We start from the raw sequence: 18,246 nt of genomic DNA on the forward strand, positions 1-18,246 counted from the left end.
ATTCCAGACGCATTCCTGCTGTCGCTGTCGCCATTTTGTTTCGTATGAAGCCTAAGGGCTATAACATCGTCACAACGCACCGCGTGCTGTATGTGGGAGTGAAAGAGTAGGAGGGGGTGGAATGGGTGAGAGGAGAAAAGCGGGGAGCAAGCGCTCCGCCATCCATCGCGTGCGATACATCAGGGTGAGTGGACGGAATGGGGGCGGGATCTAGGATTCTGTGAACCTGTGATTGAGCAACATGTTTACTTGCCTTGTTTCAGGCATTATATAGTGACTTTTTCTTAGATATGCAGATCTATAGGAGACTTAACCGTATATTTAAATATCTTGTGAGGCTTTGTGTGTGTGCGTGCAGTGAACGTTTCTTTCCAGTGACACTTTCTTGCCCTTTATCAAGAATTTGCGCATTCCATTGTATCTTCGCATTTCTAAGGAACGAGGGCGTGTGAAATGAAAGTCAGCCTACCCATCCCGCGCAATAATGTTTTAGTTAATTATCTGGGAGGCATGCGCGTGACACACAGGTATCTTTAATTTACAAAAGTGACACGAAGGTGTGAGGGTAAATGTTCTTCAATGCTCTCATACAGTGGGTTGAACATGGTTGCATGATGTAATGGACGCTTCAGAAGTTGAGTAGCGTGGTGCCGTGAGGTTTTTGACAGCTGAAGGTGTTTCCCAAAAAGAAATTAGTCACCGTATGGCTGCCGTGTGCGTTGAACATTGCATTTCATTGGCCACTGTGAAGCGTTGGAGCAAACGGTTGAAAGAAGGACGTGAAAGCTGCAAAGACGTTCCAAGACCGGGCTAAAGCCATCGTGCAATCACCCCATCAACCCCCCCCCCCCCCCCCCCCCCAAAATTACGAAGGTTGATGCACTGATGAGACAAGAATGGAGGATAAGCATCGATGAACTGGCAGAGCGTGTGAACATCAGTCATGGTTCGGTTCACACCATAATTCATAAACATCTCGGTTATCGGCTCTTGTGTGCGCAATGGATACCCAAGATTTTGAACGACCACCAGAAGAAGGTCCTGCGCTGCCTTGACTCATCTGATCTGGTATCACAATGAGGGTGAGACTTCTTGTCTGCAATTGTGATTGGGGAAGAACCATGGTGCCACTACTACGAGCCTGAAACACGACGGCAAAGCTTACAATGGAAAAATTCGAATTCACCACCCCCAAGGAAAGCTTTCCGGCGGTCATTCCCGCTGGAAAGGTGTTCACTTTTTTTCGATCGTCAGGTGCCATCACTGATAGAATTTGCTAAAGTCGGAGACACTATCAATTGTTTCCGATATTGTGACACGCCAGATCAGCTGCATGTCGCAATCAAGAACAAACGACGTGGAAAATTGACGAATGGGGTCATCTTGGTCCACGACCTGGCTATGGTGTTAGGCTGCTCAGCACGAAGTCGCGGAATCGAATCCCCGCCACGGCGGCCGCATTTCGATGGGGTCGAAATGCGAAAACACCCGTGTACTTAGATTTAGGTGCACGTTAAAGAACCCCAGGTGGTCAAAATTTCCGGAGTCCTCCACTACGGCATGCCTCATAATCAGAAAGTGATTTTGGCATGTAAAACCCCATAACTTAATTTTTAATTGTGCCACGACAATGCCAGTCCCCACGTCGTTGAAGTGGTTAAGACAAAACTGGCAAAGCTCAAGTGGGAAACGCTGCAACATCCGCCATGCAGCCCAGACCTGTCTCCTTGCAACTGCCACAATTTGGGACAAATGAAAAAAACAGCTCAAGGGAACCAGATTCGTGTCGGACTATGACGTGAAAGAGTCAGATTTTTTGAAGCAGCAACCCAAGTTCATGGAGACTACTTTTAAATAAAGTACCCCGTTTGTCATAAATTCGCATTGGCTTACTTTCATTTGACTCGCCCTCGTATATTTTGCAAAGCGGCTTTTTACACGGGCTCTCTGTTGGGACAATAATTTCGGTGCAATTACTGAAGATACATGACCGGCGAGAGCTGCTTCTACGTAATACATTGGAATAGATGACAGCGTCACTTGAGATTTTTCAGTGGCCTTTACATATGTACAAAAACGTAAACAAGGTTCTTGAATGACAAATTTTCAGTAACATATTTGTCCTCAACTTGTTCATTTCATGGCCTTTACATTTTTCATATCAATGGCATGCACTGCTTTGCTGGTTTCAAAATGATATAGTTCTAAAGATTGTGTGATATTTTCTTTAGTTATTACAGCCGCCGACCGTTTATTCGGACCTCACGGGGACTGCAAAAATGTCCGAATAAACAGGTGTCCGAAAAAGCAGATTAACCCTTTCGCTGTCACGGACGTACTGGTACGTCATCGCGCTTCCCCCCCCCCACAGTGTCACTGACGTACCGGTACGTTCTCTATCGTGCGTTCAAAATTTCGCACCTGAGCGCAAAGCTGGCGCTCCTGGATTGGCCACGCTATTTCTTGACTCTTTCTACAAGTTCGTATATTCTCCCCAACATGTCTAAGTCGATGTATTGAAGAGTACGGTGCGACTGCTACTCCCCACTTTCTCTTTGCTGAGTGGTGCGGTGGCTCCACGTTCGCTGGATCATGCGTCGCGCGCGTGTGGGTATGGGTTTAAGGGTTGTTCTGCCTTCTCCGCTGGTTTGAAGGTTTTTATTTTTCTTCTGTTGGTGTGTCTGCTACGGCGTGTCAAGTTCAGGCGCACGTGCCGTTGCCTCTCCATAAAGAGTGACTCGATTACTGCTTTCGCTCTCTCGCCGTACCCTCGCTTCCGACTTGCAGCAGTAAACGTAAAGCCCTTCGAACTTTGTTTAGCCTTTTTCCATCTTCCTGTCTTCTTGATCACGCAACGTCCCATTTCTCTTCTGCGGGCGACTGAAAGCGCATCCTCCTCCTTGCGCGCGGTTACAGTCTGCCGACCGTTTATTCGGACCTCACGGGGACTGCGAAAATGTCCGAATAAACAGGTGTCCGAAAAAGCAGATTAAGAAAAAAAAATTAAATCCTTTATTTCCACGCACTTATTCAGGCTTGGCAGTAGGCTTGGAAGAAATCGTGAATGCGCCGTTGTGCGCTGTTCCGTTTACGCGCAATGAGATAAGCCTGAATCTCGGAGAGGGTCGTACGGTCACTATTAGCGGCTGAAAGCACAGTCTGCTTGTACACGCTCCGCATGCGACGGCAGCATAGCACATGGTGCGTCATCTTCCGACTCAGAGTCATCGTCCGGCGGTGCAGCAGAAACCTGACGAATGATCTTGCCGTCGTCGAGTTCTGCGCATGTCAATACAGCAGTGTCAGCACCTATGAAACTGTCAAATGAGACGGTGTCCGGAATCGCAATGCAACCACTGCGCAGGTCTCGGCAGAACATTTTCCGCATCAGTAGGGAGTACATCGGAAGGCGACAAGTCTTAGGCCTCCCAGCACCCGCTTGCCGGCATTCCCCAGCGCAGTCTGCGCGGGCACTGTCGGCGCCATTAGACCCTTGACGCGATGTTTACGTATGGTGCGTTGGATCACCGAAACCTCGACACAGCACACAAACACCACCGTGCCGACACCAGTCGCACGAACGAAAAACGCGACCTGCTCGCAGCGTCTTGCGCGAAGGAACATATCAGCTGCTGGATTGTCTCGACATGGCTTACTAAGCTGAAACCGGAACTGCTGCAGAGCCACGCTAACCAGGCAGAAACGATGATGATGAGCGGGGATTTCCAGTAGCGCCACTTCGTGGGGCAGCAAGGAAGCTGCGTTCAAAACAAAAATGGCGTTCAGCAAGTCGAACCATGGACCGGTCAGAGTCGGTGCATGGTGCTCTCGACCGAGTTGGCTCAAGGGTGTCCGAAAAATCAGACAAGAGGTTGCAAGGGGTCCGAACTTTCGGCAGTTGTTATACATTATGGTCTATGGGGAGAATGGCGGTGCCGCGAGGCTGACCGAATAATCGGGCATGTCCGAATTTTTGGAGTCCGGAAAATCGGTCGGCGACTGTACTTTCGGATGGCTGAGCGCGCGGGACCTTCGTCTGCTCATTGGAGCGGTGGCTCAATTCCGATTCAGAATACAAGCCGAGCTCGGATTCGGACTCAGACAGAGTCGCATGCGAGGAAGAAGGTTCCACATCGGCAGAATCGGATGTTGAACGGATTTTATAGTCAGGCTGATGATGATGATGATGATGTTTACTAACAACAGCTGCAGAACACTGAAATGTGCATATTGCATTGACTATGTTATTTGTATACCAATCATAATCAAAAATAAATTGCTATGTTCATTCCCTGTTATGCTCGTTCCCTGAAACCAAGCCGACACTGGGGGTGCGTCACGGTCAGAAAGGTCCGACAGCGAAAGGGTTAAGAAAAAAAATTTAATCCTTTATTTCCACGCACTTATTCGGTCTCGGCAGTAGGCTTGGAAGAAATCGTGAATGCGCCGTTGCACGCTGTTCCGTTTACGCGCAATCAGATAAGCCTGAATCTCGGAGAGGGTCGTACGGTCACTATTAGCGGCTGAAAGCACAGTCACTGCTTGTACACGCTCCGCATGCGACGGCAGCGTAGCATATGGTGCGTCATCTTCCGACTCGGAGTCATCGTCCCCCGGTGCAGCAGAAACCTGACGAATGATCTTGCCGTCGTCGAGTTCTGCGCATGTCAATACAGCAGTGTCAGCACTTATGAAACTGTCAAATGAGACGGTGTCCGGAATCGCAATGCAACCACTGCGCAGGTCTCGGCAGAACATTTTCCACGTCAGTAGGGCGCACATCGGAAGGCGACAAGTCTTAGGCCTCCCGGCACCCGCTTGCCGGCATTCCCCAGCGCAGTCTGTGTGGGCACTGTCGGCGCCATTAGACCCTTGACGCGATGTTTACGTATGCCGTGTTGGATCACCGAAACCTCGACACAGCACACAAAGCAAACACCACCGTGCCGACACCAGTCGCACATACAAAAAACGCAGCCTGCTCGCAGCGTCTTGCGCGAAGAAACAAATCAGCTGCTGGATTGTCTTGACATGGCTTATTAAGCTGAAACTGGAACTGCTGCAGAGCCACTCTATCTAACCAGGCAGAAACGATGATGATGAGCGGGGATTTCCAGTAGCGCCACTTCGTGGGCCAGCAAGGAAGCTCCGTTTAAGACAAAAATGGCGTTCAGCAAGTCAAACCATGCACCGGTCAGAGTCGGTGCATGGTGCTCTCGACCGAGTTGGCTCAAGGAGTGTCCGAAAAATCAGACGAGAGGTTGCAAGGTGTCCGAACTTTCGGCAGTTGTTATACATTATGGTTTATGGGGAGAATGGCGGTGCCGCGAGGCTGATCAAATAATCGGGCATGTCCGAATTTTTGGAGTCCGGAAAATCGGTCGGCGACTGTAAACAGACAAAAACATGGAATAATTGATATCAGTTAACTTGGGTACAATTTTTGGCACATACGAGTATATCTTTTTATGAAAAAATACATAAATTACTTGTTTTGACAGTGCGTAACGTTCAAGAACTCGTTTGCAGCGTCCTTGGCAATGGAAATGCAGTTATCATTCATGTATTTGACCCCTCGACAAATTGTTTAAGAGGAAGTTTAAGCTAGGGCCCAACTCCAACGCGGCCTATTCAAATACATTTAAAACGCAGAAACGCTTTTCGGAGATAACCCCTCGATCGCTTTTAATGAAAATTTGTTGGATTTGAGAAAGAAAGTTAAAATATAGTATCTGTTGGAAGCGGAATTTCGATTTAGGGCCTGAATTTTGTTTAATGTATTTTTAAAAATTCGAAAGCACGAAAAAAAAAAATATAGGAGCACGACGTTTACAACCTAATAGCTCTGCGTCAAGAACAGATATCGCGGTTCTTCAAACGGCATCTATTATAAGAGTCAAAGCAGACAAATTTGGTATGTCAATTTGCATGTTACCTGAATTGGTTACGTCATGCACAAGGGTTCTGCAAAAGCAGTATTTCGATATTATTAAATTTTTTTGAGATTCAATTGCAACATATCAATTTTGTCCACTGTACATGTACTATTAGATGCGATTCACATAATTGTGATAATATTTTTCATTGCTGAGTTACAGAGTTTTAAACGTGATAGTTTTGTGTTCTGAAAATTTTCAATGTTTTGCCAATTTTTAACCCTTTCGCTGTCGGACCTTCCTGGCCGTGACGCATCCCCAGTGTCGGCTTGGTTTCAGGGAACGAGCATAACAGGGAATGAACGTAGCAATTTATTTTTGATTATGATTGGCATACAAATAACATAGTCAATGCAATATACACATTTCAGTGTTCTGCAGCTGTTGTTAGTAAACATCATCATCATCATCAGCCTCACTACAAAATCCCTTCAACATCCGAATCTGAAGATGCGGAACCCTCTTCCTCGCATGCGACTCTGTCCGAGTCCGAATCCGAGCTCGGCTCGTATTCTGAATCGGAATTGAGCCACCGCTCCAATGAGCAGACGAAGGTCCCGCGCGCTGAGCCATCCGAAAGTAAGCGCGCGCAGGGAGGATGCGCTTTCAGTCGCCCGCACAACGGAGATAAATGGGACGTTGCGTGATCAAGATGACAGAGGGAGATGGAAAAAGGCTAAACAAAGTTCGAAGGGCTTTACGTTTACTGCTGCAAGTCGGAAGCGAGGGTGCAGCGAGAGAGCGAAAGCAGCAACAAGTCACCCTTTTCGGAGAGGCAACGGCACGTGCGCCTGAACTTGACGCGCCGTAGCAGGCACACCAACAGAAGAAAAATAAAAACCTTCAAACCAGCGGAGATGGCAGAACAACCCTTAAACCCATACCCACACGCGTGCGACGCATGATCCAGCGTACGTGGAGCCACCGCACCACTCAGCAAAGAGAAAGTGGGGAGTAGCAGTCGCACCGTACTCTTCAATACATGGAGTAACACAGGTCGGGGCGAATATACGACCTTGTAGAAAGAGTCAACAGATAGCGTGGCCAATCCAGGAGCGCCAGCTTTGCGCCCTGGCGCGAAATTTTGAACGCACGATAGAGAACGTACCGGTACGTCAGTGACACTGTGGGGGGGAAGCGCGATGACGTAACGGTACGTCCGTGACAGCGAAAGGGTTAATAAAGAATCGTCAACCTAAATGAAAAATGTAAACCAGTAGTATAATTTAGTTTTTCTTTTAAATCCAACAAACCTCGTCAAATTTGGTGCCGTGGTTGCCGAGAAAAACGAGTCCACCTTCTACAGGTATTTAGATAGGAGCACCCGAGCTAAAGCTTCTTGAGGAGGAGGCCAAGCTACCACTTGAGCCCCCCCCCCAAACAAGATTTCTGGCTACGCCACTGCGCACAGGATGCCACGCAGACTTGGCAAGCCCGCTCTTTGTTCACGAGGCAGCTAGATTACATCTAGAACAGGGCATGCGGGTTGCGTCATGTGCTCAGCCACACTCACAGCCATGCGCTGCCCTGGCTGCACTAAAATACGAGACTCACACCTACCTGCCCCCCACTCTGTCCCCCCTTGCAGACATTTGATCGCGTTATTGTGAGCTGGCTCTCCTCCCCCCCTCTTTCCCCTCACTCATGCAGAAAGACGGCGCTCATCAAGCCACCATCCTTCTCGGCTCAGCCTCATGAGTTTCACTCGCACCCAAACCAGTGTGGAGCGTGGTAGGATCTTATTGCACATGGACTTTACACGGAACATGAAGCTGCTCCTCCGCGCATATGGAAGCAGCCGCTTGTAATTCAAACATTTAACCATCTACAGAAGGTTTCATTTATTGTCTCAGTCTTCCTTCGTGGCGGCACTGAAATTTCATTGCACTGAAATTGCGTATAAACACACTTCGTCATATTGAGGTTCTAAATGCGTGGTGTTCCATGGGCAAGAAGTTGTAAAAGGTTAAATATTTAGTTATACTGAAGTTCGTTATAGTGAGGCTCTGTATATCAAAGGACCTGGTCATAGGGCCTTTAAAGAAACTCAGGTGGCTTAAACCGGGGCCACAACCACAGCATCTTTCAGAGCCAATGTTTTCATTTGGGACATTAAACCACTTCGATTCATCAACCGATCAAATCGCAAAGCACGGGCGATGCACAGGGATGCGGGCGAAGGCAAACTGGGAATATGGTATGCCAAATGGCCAAGCCAGCTCATCAGCCTGGCCACAAAGCAAAGGCAACAATGAGTAATGCAACACTCAACCCGTCATCGTAGCTGATCACCTTGGCCCAGCTGCCCGAACACCAAAGGTGTTCTGGCTTCCACCACATTACTGCCAGTGGTCACAACTTGCAGATTCATGACAGCCCCAGATGCCCACGTTGGTTCGGCAGTTCTCTAACGAGTGCGTTTCTGTGTTTTGCAAAACATGAAAGTCACAGTTACCCACGAAGTAAATAAAGCTTTCTCAAAAGATGAGCCCGTAGAGCGATGTTTGAGTGTGAAAGTCTCGGGAGTGTCACAATGCTCACCTGGTCGTGGTAAGGTGTCACGATTGCCACAGTCGATGGGTCGGAAGGTCCCCAGGTCATGGGCCACTCGCGTACCAGTCGCTTGACAACGTCACACACCTCAAGCACCTGGCACCAGAAATGCAACACAAAGGAGGTAAGTGAGGGAGAAAGCGTAGACCCACAGACAGAAACACATAGTACTGCCAACATGTGAACTTTAATATTACCATATTTACTCGAATCTAGGCCGGCCCCGATTCTAAGCCAACCCCCGAAAGTGCAAAGCCATAAACAAAAAAAAAGGAAAGAAAAACCTTACCTTGAATATAGTGTCGCGTAGCTGTCTTTACGTTTTTTTCGTTGCCTGTGCTGTGTAGCAGTGTTCCTTTCTTTCTTACCACTTTTCTCTCAAAATGTCTTTTTGCCCACGAGTCAGGAGGCCGGTTGGGGGGGAATCTCACACGCGGCACCCCCCCGTTCCGCCTGAGGTCCCGGCCGGCCGACTGCGCTGTCGCCCCCCCTTTGTACTGGCGACGGAAGCGGCGCCTCCTAATTGCTCAAACTGTTCGAGGATGCTTCTTGACTCTTTTGTGCGCTTTCTTTTTGTAGACGCCGCTAGTTCGTCTAAAGCCCAACGGATGTCTCTATAGTTTTCTGTGCATCTTTACTTTTCTTTGGGTCATAATTCTTCAGGCAAGCGGCTGTCACCGAGTTCAAACTCGGCGAAGTCCGCCAACGATTGGCTGTGAGGATTTGAATCTGTGCGGCCTGATTGGCCCTGGTCAACGAAGAGTTGGTATTGGTGATCTGTTTGCTCTCGGGCGGGATGTTGTGACGTTTCCCGAGGGTCCCAGGGCAGTTCGCGCCGGAGACACCGAGGGACAAGGTCGCAGCGAGTGCTGCTGAGATGTCGCAGTTATGAATTGTACAAGTGCGTAAATGCTTATATTCGGTTAACCAAAGTTCAAATAAATCAAATCAGGAAATGTATACAGATCTCCAGTGTGCTCGCTTCATCTCTCCGGCGCGGAACAAGTAGCAGTAAACTTTTTACGCTACAATAGGTTGAACAATTAACGCAGAAAGTTGGGCTAGTTGGTGTCAATGCACTTGCTATGACATAGTTACTAGCGCTAACAATACTAATGGAAAAGAAAGGTGGGACAGGACTAGTTGAAGTCTAGCGCTCTGTCCAGTCCCACTTTTTTTTCTTAAGCCTTGTTAGCACTTGTAACTATGTCAGTTGAACAAAACAGCAAGGACAGTGCTCACAAAATGAAAACGGCACTTATTGATTATGAACATGCTGAGCTCATTCTATGTCGCTATCTTCCTTATCGCTGTCACCCCCGTTGTGGCCAACGTAAGCAAAAAGCATTTCCCGTTGCCCACTCCATTAACGGACATTTTTCTCATCGATGCCGAAGTTATGGTGTACTGAAATGGGGCAACGTGTCGTCTGTACAGCAAAACAATGGGAGAACCGGGAACACTTCTGTGAAGACGCTACCAGTAGGGCGCTGCGATGGAGCGGCGTGCCTAGCGCCAAAACTTAAACATGTTGTGCAAAACTTTCCGCATTTACCGTATTTACTCGCATAATGATCGCATTTTTTTTGTCAGAAAAATTGACGCAAATTCAGGGGTGCGATCATTACCCGGGTTAAATTTCCCGCGAAAAAAAAAATTTATTTTTCGTCCCGCGTTTGCTGCGGGATGCGGAGGTGCGGGACTTCAAAACAAAAATGGCGGCCGGCGGAGCAAGCCGAACACGCTTTTTTTTTTTTTTCTTCTTGTGAGTACATTACGTGCATTGAAACAGTTTCTTCCGTATCAGTGACGAATAATATCGTTAATGTCGGGAATGTCGGGTTACACGGGAAATTTAAAAAAAAACGAATTTTGACGACAAAATTCAGGGGTGCGATCATTACGCGAGTGCGATCATTATGCGAGTAAATACGGTATAAATTAAAATACTCTCAAAATACAATTGAAATTATTATAATTTGCAAAAGATAAATAATACAAACTGTAAGGACACATCAATAATGTCGTCTGAGTTTGCACATTACCAACACCAGATCACACAGTGCTCCTGATCGTCTGCTCAGCGTTTTGGTTGCAGAAGACAAACACTCATCTGCTCTTTCCGTTCAGACAGCACACATGTTTTTTAGTATTTCGAAAGACACTCTCTCCTTTTTTCCTCTTTCCATTCCCCTTTCCACCACCCCCAGTGTAAGGTAGCAAACTGGGTGCTCTTCTGGTTGACCTCCTTGCGTTTCCTGTCTGCTTTATCTCTCTCTCGAAAGACACGAGCACAAGAAGTCCGGAAGGATAACCAGCACTGTGCCTGGAGGGTTGCAAAGGATTCATTTCATGTTGCATCAGCCACACACATGCACACACACGCACACACAAAGACGTTTACAAACCCAGCACTTGCCGTGCACATAGAAAATGTGCGAACACAGCATGAGAAGCCACAGCAAGCAATCGGCGAGCTCCGCAAGTACATGCATGACCTCTGCGATAACCATAACTGCCAATCCCAGAGGCCCTGTGTTGCCCCATTATTTTTCCTCTTGACAGCAATGGCATTCCTAAAGTCGCAAAATCACCTCGCCCACCAAAGTGCGGTATAGGCAACCAACTGAATGGCAGTACTTTGTTCATGGGCGCCATTTCTGCAACATCATGCACAGTATGATCAAACAATTGAAAGATTGATGTACAGTAAAAGCTCGTTAATTCGAACCGCAAGGGGAAGCCGTTTCAGTTCTAATTAACAAAAGTTCAAGCTAACGAAAGTGAAGGAGAACAACAGTACACTGCGATTTGGAAGCAGTAGGGAATGTCAGAAATTTGGCGTGTCAAAAAGTAATGGCGTGTGCTGCGGGCACACGCCATCTTAAATTCGAAGCTCTGGGTCTGACTGTGCCACACCACCGATGTCCACAGAAACGAACGTTAGCCGAGGCTTAACACCATCATAAAGAATCGTGACGGCTGGACAGCCTAAGCTGAAAACAGACGTGCACAACCGATGAAGACTGCCGAGACAAGGCGCTGAACACGTGAAGGTAGCGAAGGCCCCGATTCGTCGGTTCTTGATTGCAAGCGCAGTTGCGATGCACTTGATTCACTGTGTTTGGTGCTTGCCGCACCATCTGCCGCGCAACATTAGCAGCTACACAAGATTTGCAAAGCCTCCGAGATTTGCGACAGGCAAGAAGTCTCGGAGGTCACATAGAACGAAGAGGAGGCAGCCGCCGCTGCCTTCTGACCGATCCCGCGCCGGTTAGATTTTTCCCGATTTTGCCTTCTCTCGCCATTCTCGCCGTTCCGGAGGCCATGGAGCCTTGTGTATAGGCAGTAGGCGCGTTTCTCTGGCCGTGTGCCAGGTGCCAAGCCGCCGGCACGGTGGCGCGTAGTTCGAATTATCTGTGGCGGAACCTTCTCGCGTTCGAATTAACGGGCTTTTTTATACATAGACTTCTGTGGAGCTTGGCCAGACCAAATCTTACTGTTCGAATTATCCATAAATTCAAATTACTGAAGTTCAAATTAACGAGCTTTCACTGTAATAGTAATGGGTGTAGAGAAGCAATTAAGAAAAAATGAGACAGCTACCCAATCGTAGCAACTGCTACAAAGGAAGCCCATATGGGTTCGTCAAAAGAAAAGCCTCGCAGTTGAAGAAAAATACATCCTGGTCCGGGACTCGAACCTGGAACCACCGCCTTTCCGGGGCAGCCGCTCTGCAGGCTGCTTTCTGGGGCGAGCGGCTGCCCCGGAAAGAAGGTTTTGGCAAAGTCTGGTGTAAGAGACGGTGATTGAGCATCACGGGGCATGACGGCTGTCCAGCAGAGACAGCAAAGCAGCTTTCTACACCGGTATTAAAAATAAACGCCACAACTCCCAAACACATGGTTGACTGCCGCTCTCACCTCCATGTGGTTGACGTAGGAGGTGCTGCCATCGCGGGGCATGTCCTCGCCCCGTGCTGCAAAGAAGCTCAATGCGTGCAGTAGGTGGTGTGGCCCGGGGCTTCCAAGGGCTCGTAGCCGGCCCCCGTAGAAGCTTTCTGAGGTGAACCTCACGAGCGCTTCGTGTGACCGGTAGTTGTCTTCGAGCACCACCTGGCATGGGTGGTGATCCCCACTGCCTCGAGTGGCACGCTGGAACGCGTCATGCAGACGTTCCAGCAGAGACACGTGTAGACGGCGCTCACGCGTGAACACCGAGAACACCTCCGGGTTCAGCTGCACCAGAGACAGCGAGGAGGGGATGGCAGAGAGTAAGGCATGCTGAAGCATGAAATGCAAAGCACATGGCACATACTACATACTTTACAACCGCAAACGCTTTTGAAGCACCAGATCCGAAGAGAGAGAATTCTGCCAATGGTTTAGGCCTGTCGTAAAAAGGTGTATTGGATACTGAATTTCCTTGCGCCGCCACCAGATTGCTCACCTAAATTCCATACGAAACCATGAAGTTGTTATAGGCGTTCTCATACAAAAAAAAAGTGCTCATTAGAATTGACGGCGTACTGCAATGATTCATTGTGAGCTACTGCCCTCGCTCGAAAATTTTCATTCAGCAAGTCAAAAATAGGCATTTTCAGCAGAAGCTGCAGGAATTGAACATCTAGCAGCATCCACCACCCCCATTCCTTAGCATCATGATCAGCTCCCACTAACTTTCTACCAGCTAGCTGCGACGCAGTCAAATCCATCAAGATCAAGTAACTTAAGAATACTGTTCGTCAGTACTGAAGGCACACAACACGAGGAGCTCATTTTTTGAGCACCCTAACTTTTCTGATGCACTCAAACGTTGCTCCAAATTGCTTGTATCTTAAGTTCCCTGCGACTTGTATGGGAGAACCAATGCCAACAAGGTGTGCCCCTTCCTTGTGTGGGCTAGGAGGGGAGGCTTCTTCCCTTGCTACCCCTGCGCGAGGAGTTTAAGTGCACCCAGCGTGCCTCAGTGCCAACCTGCAGGAAAAGCCAACTTCACCTGCATGTAATCGCCAGCAAGCACTATCCGGGTGTTCTCGTCAGCCAAGGCAAGGGGCAGGATGCACTCAGTCTCCATCGCCTGTGCTGCTTCGTCAATGAATATGTGCGTAAAGAATCCTGCATGTGAAGAGAGAATAGAGGCCACAGCGAGTTTGCTCAGCTACAACTCAACTGCACTCAACAGGCAGAACCCTGCAGCCACGTTTTACGCCAACCTCGTTTTATGTTGCTAGCAAGCAGCATCTGGGACGACGACAGGGTTGTGACCACCACACGGTGGGCCTCGATCTCCTCAGCAGTTGGCTGCCGAAACCAGGGCCCCTGCTTGGACTGCTGTTCCCGAGGCACCTGCGAGGGCAATTGTTCAACAGCTGGAACATACTGATGGGCGCTACCAGCGCATGTTACACAAGGTCACCATCAAGATCACCTTGACAAACGTCACCAGCAAACAGCAATGTCCACAGAGGAAATTCTGCAACTGTTTAGAGGCGCTGGTTTGTGCAATGGCACCCGGAACATTACGGGGCAAGACTGAATCGTTGTGAGGATTGAGGCACACACCGTCCCCTTTCTGCGAGCGTTCCCCTTTCTGCAAGCGTTCCCCTATTCTGCGTTACCTGCACATCTCCTTTTTACCAAGCTATCAATCACTTGTTGCTCCGCCCCGAAAGGGTCAGTGAGTCATTTTCCACTGACCGGTTTTCGAGAGTGATGCTTCACACTTCCAAGTCACGGGAAACAGGCATGGCCAGCCTAGCAGGCGTGAAGGGGACCATTCCATGACAGCACAGGATATGTACGCATTTTTCCTGTCATCCACCTGCCCCTTTGTTTGGACATTGTTTGTACTCGAGCTTGTCTACGGTGCCTTGCAACTCCGACGAAGCGCATAACTTGTGTTGATCCTTTTCAGAATGATAAGCCAAAGAGCGATGCCCAGTGCTTGTTTGTGGTCTCACAACACACAGCCACACTTATCAGAGGAGGCTGCCCTCGCTCACACGAACAGGGCCAGTGGTCATTGCGAGAGTGCACAGCATAGCCAAGGGGACACTTTTCCCTAAGCAGTGAAGTGCTAGCGGCAGCCTTTCTGTATTTTCTTGATAGCAAAGTGGCAACTACACAAAGGTCCATAGTTTCATCGGCCGTATAAATTGCCCTTAACATTTGCTTAATCAACAAGAATAGTGTCGTACGCATAAATCTCAATCAATGACCACGAACACTTGCAGTTACAACGCTGGCATGATGAAGAGCACCAGCAATGGGGAGCGACTGTATCTCAGAAACATGACATTGCGTGACCTACTACACTAGGCACACAGGAACACCGCCTGCATCAAGACGCCGACCATTTGAGCTTGCCATTGCATCCACTGCAGATTACCATCGAAATGTGGTGCATGGCTTGGATATGGGCTCAGCCACATAGTGCCACAGCTGGGGCGGAGGAGGAGACGCGCATTTTGATCATGTCGCTGTGAGTGAAACATGGCCAACAGTACGCGGTTCCCAGTCTAAAAGACAGGTCTGGCGCCTTTATGCACAAATCATGGCCTTAAATATTAATTACTGTTACTTCAAGCTGCCAAGTACCCCGCCCTGCCTCCACAATTTCTTTAGCAATGCGACAGAGGCTGCAGCGGTGCTACCTGCCTATCAAGCTTCAAAGTACCCGATCATTCCCTTTCCAAGATGCCGTTTTTGCCACTCAGACTTTTGATGCTGAAGACAGGTGCAAATGACGACTACCGCTTTGGCCAACATTTTTGCAGTGTTTTTGCTACATTTACTAGCCATAAAGGCTCCAAGTACATGCTTGAAATGGCCAAATACTTTGTTAACTCAAATCCGTGTCTTACACTGTTAAATCGCAAAGAAAAATACATAGTTTCAATGGAAGTGAGATCGACAAATGAAAATTGTTTGCTATGGGCGTGGGCTGTGTTAAATGAAGAGGTCTGAATGCAGCTGTCGCTGTCAAACTCTCATCCCAGACATTTCGATACACAACAGGCAGTTAGAATAAATACACAATTTTCAACTATTGCTTTTCTCACCGCAGGTGCACTTTGAGCTTGCCGTCATTCATAATAAAAACTTGCAGTACTGCCCGAAAGGCAAAGCGCTGATTGTGACAGCAAATTAGTAGATGGCTGTCCGAAGTAAGGATAGTAGCTTTTTGGGCTTACTAATTCACTTACTTCACTTACTAATTAAATTAGCAATGATAGAATGTGTAAGCGTGATTCAACAAGAATATAGAAAGAAATAGACACACAGAGACAGTGCTATCTCTGTGTGTCTGCTTTTTTTCTACGTCCTTGTTCAGTTGCACCTACACATTCTATCATGGGTTCAAACCAACTAGCCTGTCAATGTGTTTTAACTAAATTAACCAGCACGGTGTCAGTCGCACACATCTAAGCGTGAACACATCTCGCTCGATGACAGGGGAAACTGTCTGTGAAAACGCTGGAGTTAGGAATCGCGGCAGCAGCCAGAAGTCAATTGACCTCCATGCATCTGTAGCTTCAATGCGAACGAAACATCAAAACCAGAGCGCATATGAAGCTACCGGCACTACACGCAATGTGCAAACATCGCAGGTTGCTTTGAAGACGAGGCGCGCACAAGCACGCACATTGGCCACATCGCAGATCGCATTCAAGACACACAAGCACCGGCAACGCATCCCTACGACGTCCGCCACAGGCGTCTACTACAGCGTCCGCGATTCGCATGGCCAACGGCGTAGTAGATGCTGCGATTGTCTCCACTCTGTATGGAGCAGCAGGCGAGGAGGACATCGAAGCACCCTAGTAGCCACCCAAGAAGAACGCCCCTCCTCGCTCGCCTGACCCCCTGCCTCGCGCATCACAGGAGAGGGCACGCATCTGGGTGGCGTTCGCCACTCACGCACGCGAAATTGAACCACATTCGCTGGCTCACCCTCACGCGCTTTCACTTACACGGAACCTGACGGCGACGGCAGAAATGCACCTGGAGTGCCCATATAATTGCTATCGCAATAAAAATTTTAAGTCCTCAAGGTTAAGGGTGTTACCCATCAAACAAACCAGCACCATTATTAAGAGTGCGAAAATGTTAACTGTGCACTGTCATGAACATCCTTACAGACCTCCAACAGCAAACAATCTCACAATGACCACCTTCGTGAACATCCAATAAACATCAACAGCAACCCTCATGGCAATGTCCATAACCTTGATCAAAACCAACAATATTTATAGTGCCCACCTCGTGCTCAGAATGTTTAAAAGCGTAATCACACCCCATTCACTCAACAAATAGCACATCGGAAGTGCTCAGAAACAGTGGTAGAACACTTTGCCATGCCGAAGAGTTGCCTCGGATGGCACTTCTAACCTGAGGTACACGGTGCCGACACCCCACCTACCTCGAGGCAGTACTGCAGCAGACGTCGGTCCACACGGTTGGGCATACGGTACTCGTACAGGATCCTGAGCGGGCACAGTGCCGGATGGTTCTGCACTTCCTTGTCCAGGTGCTCCAACACGTACAGGTCAGCCGCACTGCACACAGATAAAAGCAGTGCTTCGGAATTACCTTTAAGCCAACATACGATCCCTCGTGACAGCTGAACTATCGCAGCACCATGTTTCCCTCTAATAATTCTGGCAGCGCAAACCCCACATGTATGCAAGGAAAAGGACCACGAAACACAGCCGTCATCATGTCCGAGGGAGCCCCTAGGGAGTCTAATTTTTAGGACTTCCTAGAACGTCCCAAAAAATGAAAGCATGCCTTTTGCTGCCCCCATGGGGCTCAAATTGCCACAAGCACCTCCAAAATATCTCTGAAGACCTTCCAGTACACTTATTAGGCGTATCAGTGCTCGTAGTGCGACTGGAGATGGCGGGTGCACATGTATTACCAATCCTTTGAGGGTCAAAGACATAAATGCAGTTGAACTCATTTATAACGATCCCAGATACAGTCGAACACACTTATCATGATACCGGTTTTAACAATATATCGGTTATAGCAACAAAAAGGTGCTGCACCGTCAGCTTTAGTATGTTTTCTATGGCAAAATAACCGGCTTACTACAATGCCACTGTGCTGCATTACCGATTATAATGATGAAGTCTGGCAGCTGGGCGTCCATGCCGAAAGGTAATGAAATGTGAAATCCTTGTAAAGAAAAAAGAAAAGGAGAAATGCGAGCCACTGCACAATCGCGCGCCACCCCAACTACCGCTGCATGCTTATCTCAATGATAGATGCGCACCAGCCTCGCGCGCATCTATGCCATCACCCTTCCACCCCTCCATACACAAATGGGCTGCGCCCATAGCTCTGCGCTGCGTCACCCTCCGAAACACGAATGGATCGCACCAACTGTGCTGACAACGCTACTGGCGCTGCTCCCAGATTGCTCGCTCGGCCTTCACAGTTGATTCTTTGTTCTCTGGCCCTCATTCTGCACAATTCTGCTAATGGATTAAGTCGCTTGTGCTTGTCTTTGTTCGTTGCGTTGAAGTAATTCCTGGCGACGTTGTTTCTAGTCTCGCTTGACTTGCCGCCGAAACGGAAGATGGCTGATCCGCCCGCTAATCATTGGCAATGCACAATGTTGCCAGTGAAAAGAAAGCACACTGCTATAGATTTGCAAATGAAGTGCTTCTAACCAATAAGGCGATCATCGCAAACGTACTTGCATAGGATAGTGACAGTGATGGCCACGACGGCAGCACTGACATGGTAGG

General features: G+C 48.5%; 1 protein-coding gene across 3 annotated transcripts in view; it reads right to left on the reverse strand.

Annotated features, from left to right (window-relative positions):
- Nucleotides 1-18,246, reverse strand: part of Helz (Helicase with zinc finger) — an 88,032-nt gene that overhangs the window by 16,921 nt on the left and 52,865 nt on the right. For all 3 annotated transcript variants that reach the window (XM_065447445.2, XM_065447446.1, XM_065447447.2), the window contains exons 13-17: nt 16,914-17,049; nt 13,705-13,837; nt 13,488-13,606; nt 12,413-12,727; nt 8,478-8,585 (exon numbers count right to left, since the gene is read on the reverse strand). In XM_065447445.2, the coding sequence (XP_065303517.1) occupies nt 8,478-8,585; nt 12,413-12,727; nt 13,488-13,606; nt 13,705-13,837; nt 16,914-17,049 (811 nt within the window). The remainder of the gene's footprint in view (nt 1-8,477; nt 8,586-12,412; nt 12,728-13,487; nt 13,607-13,704; nt 13,838-16,913; nt 17,050-18,246) is intronic.

The sequence above is a fragment of the Dermacentor albipictus genome, chromosome 8 (genome assembly GCF_038994185.2).
Source record: "Dermacentor albipictus isolate Rhodes 1998 colony chromosome 8, USDA_Dalb.pri_finalv2, whole genome shotgun sequence".
Classification (NCBI taxonomy): domain Eukaryota; kingdom Metazoa; phylum Arthropoda; class Arachnida; order Ixodida; family Ixodidae; genus Dermacentor; species Dermacentor albipictus.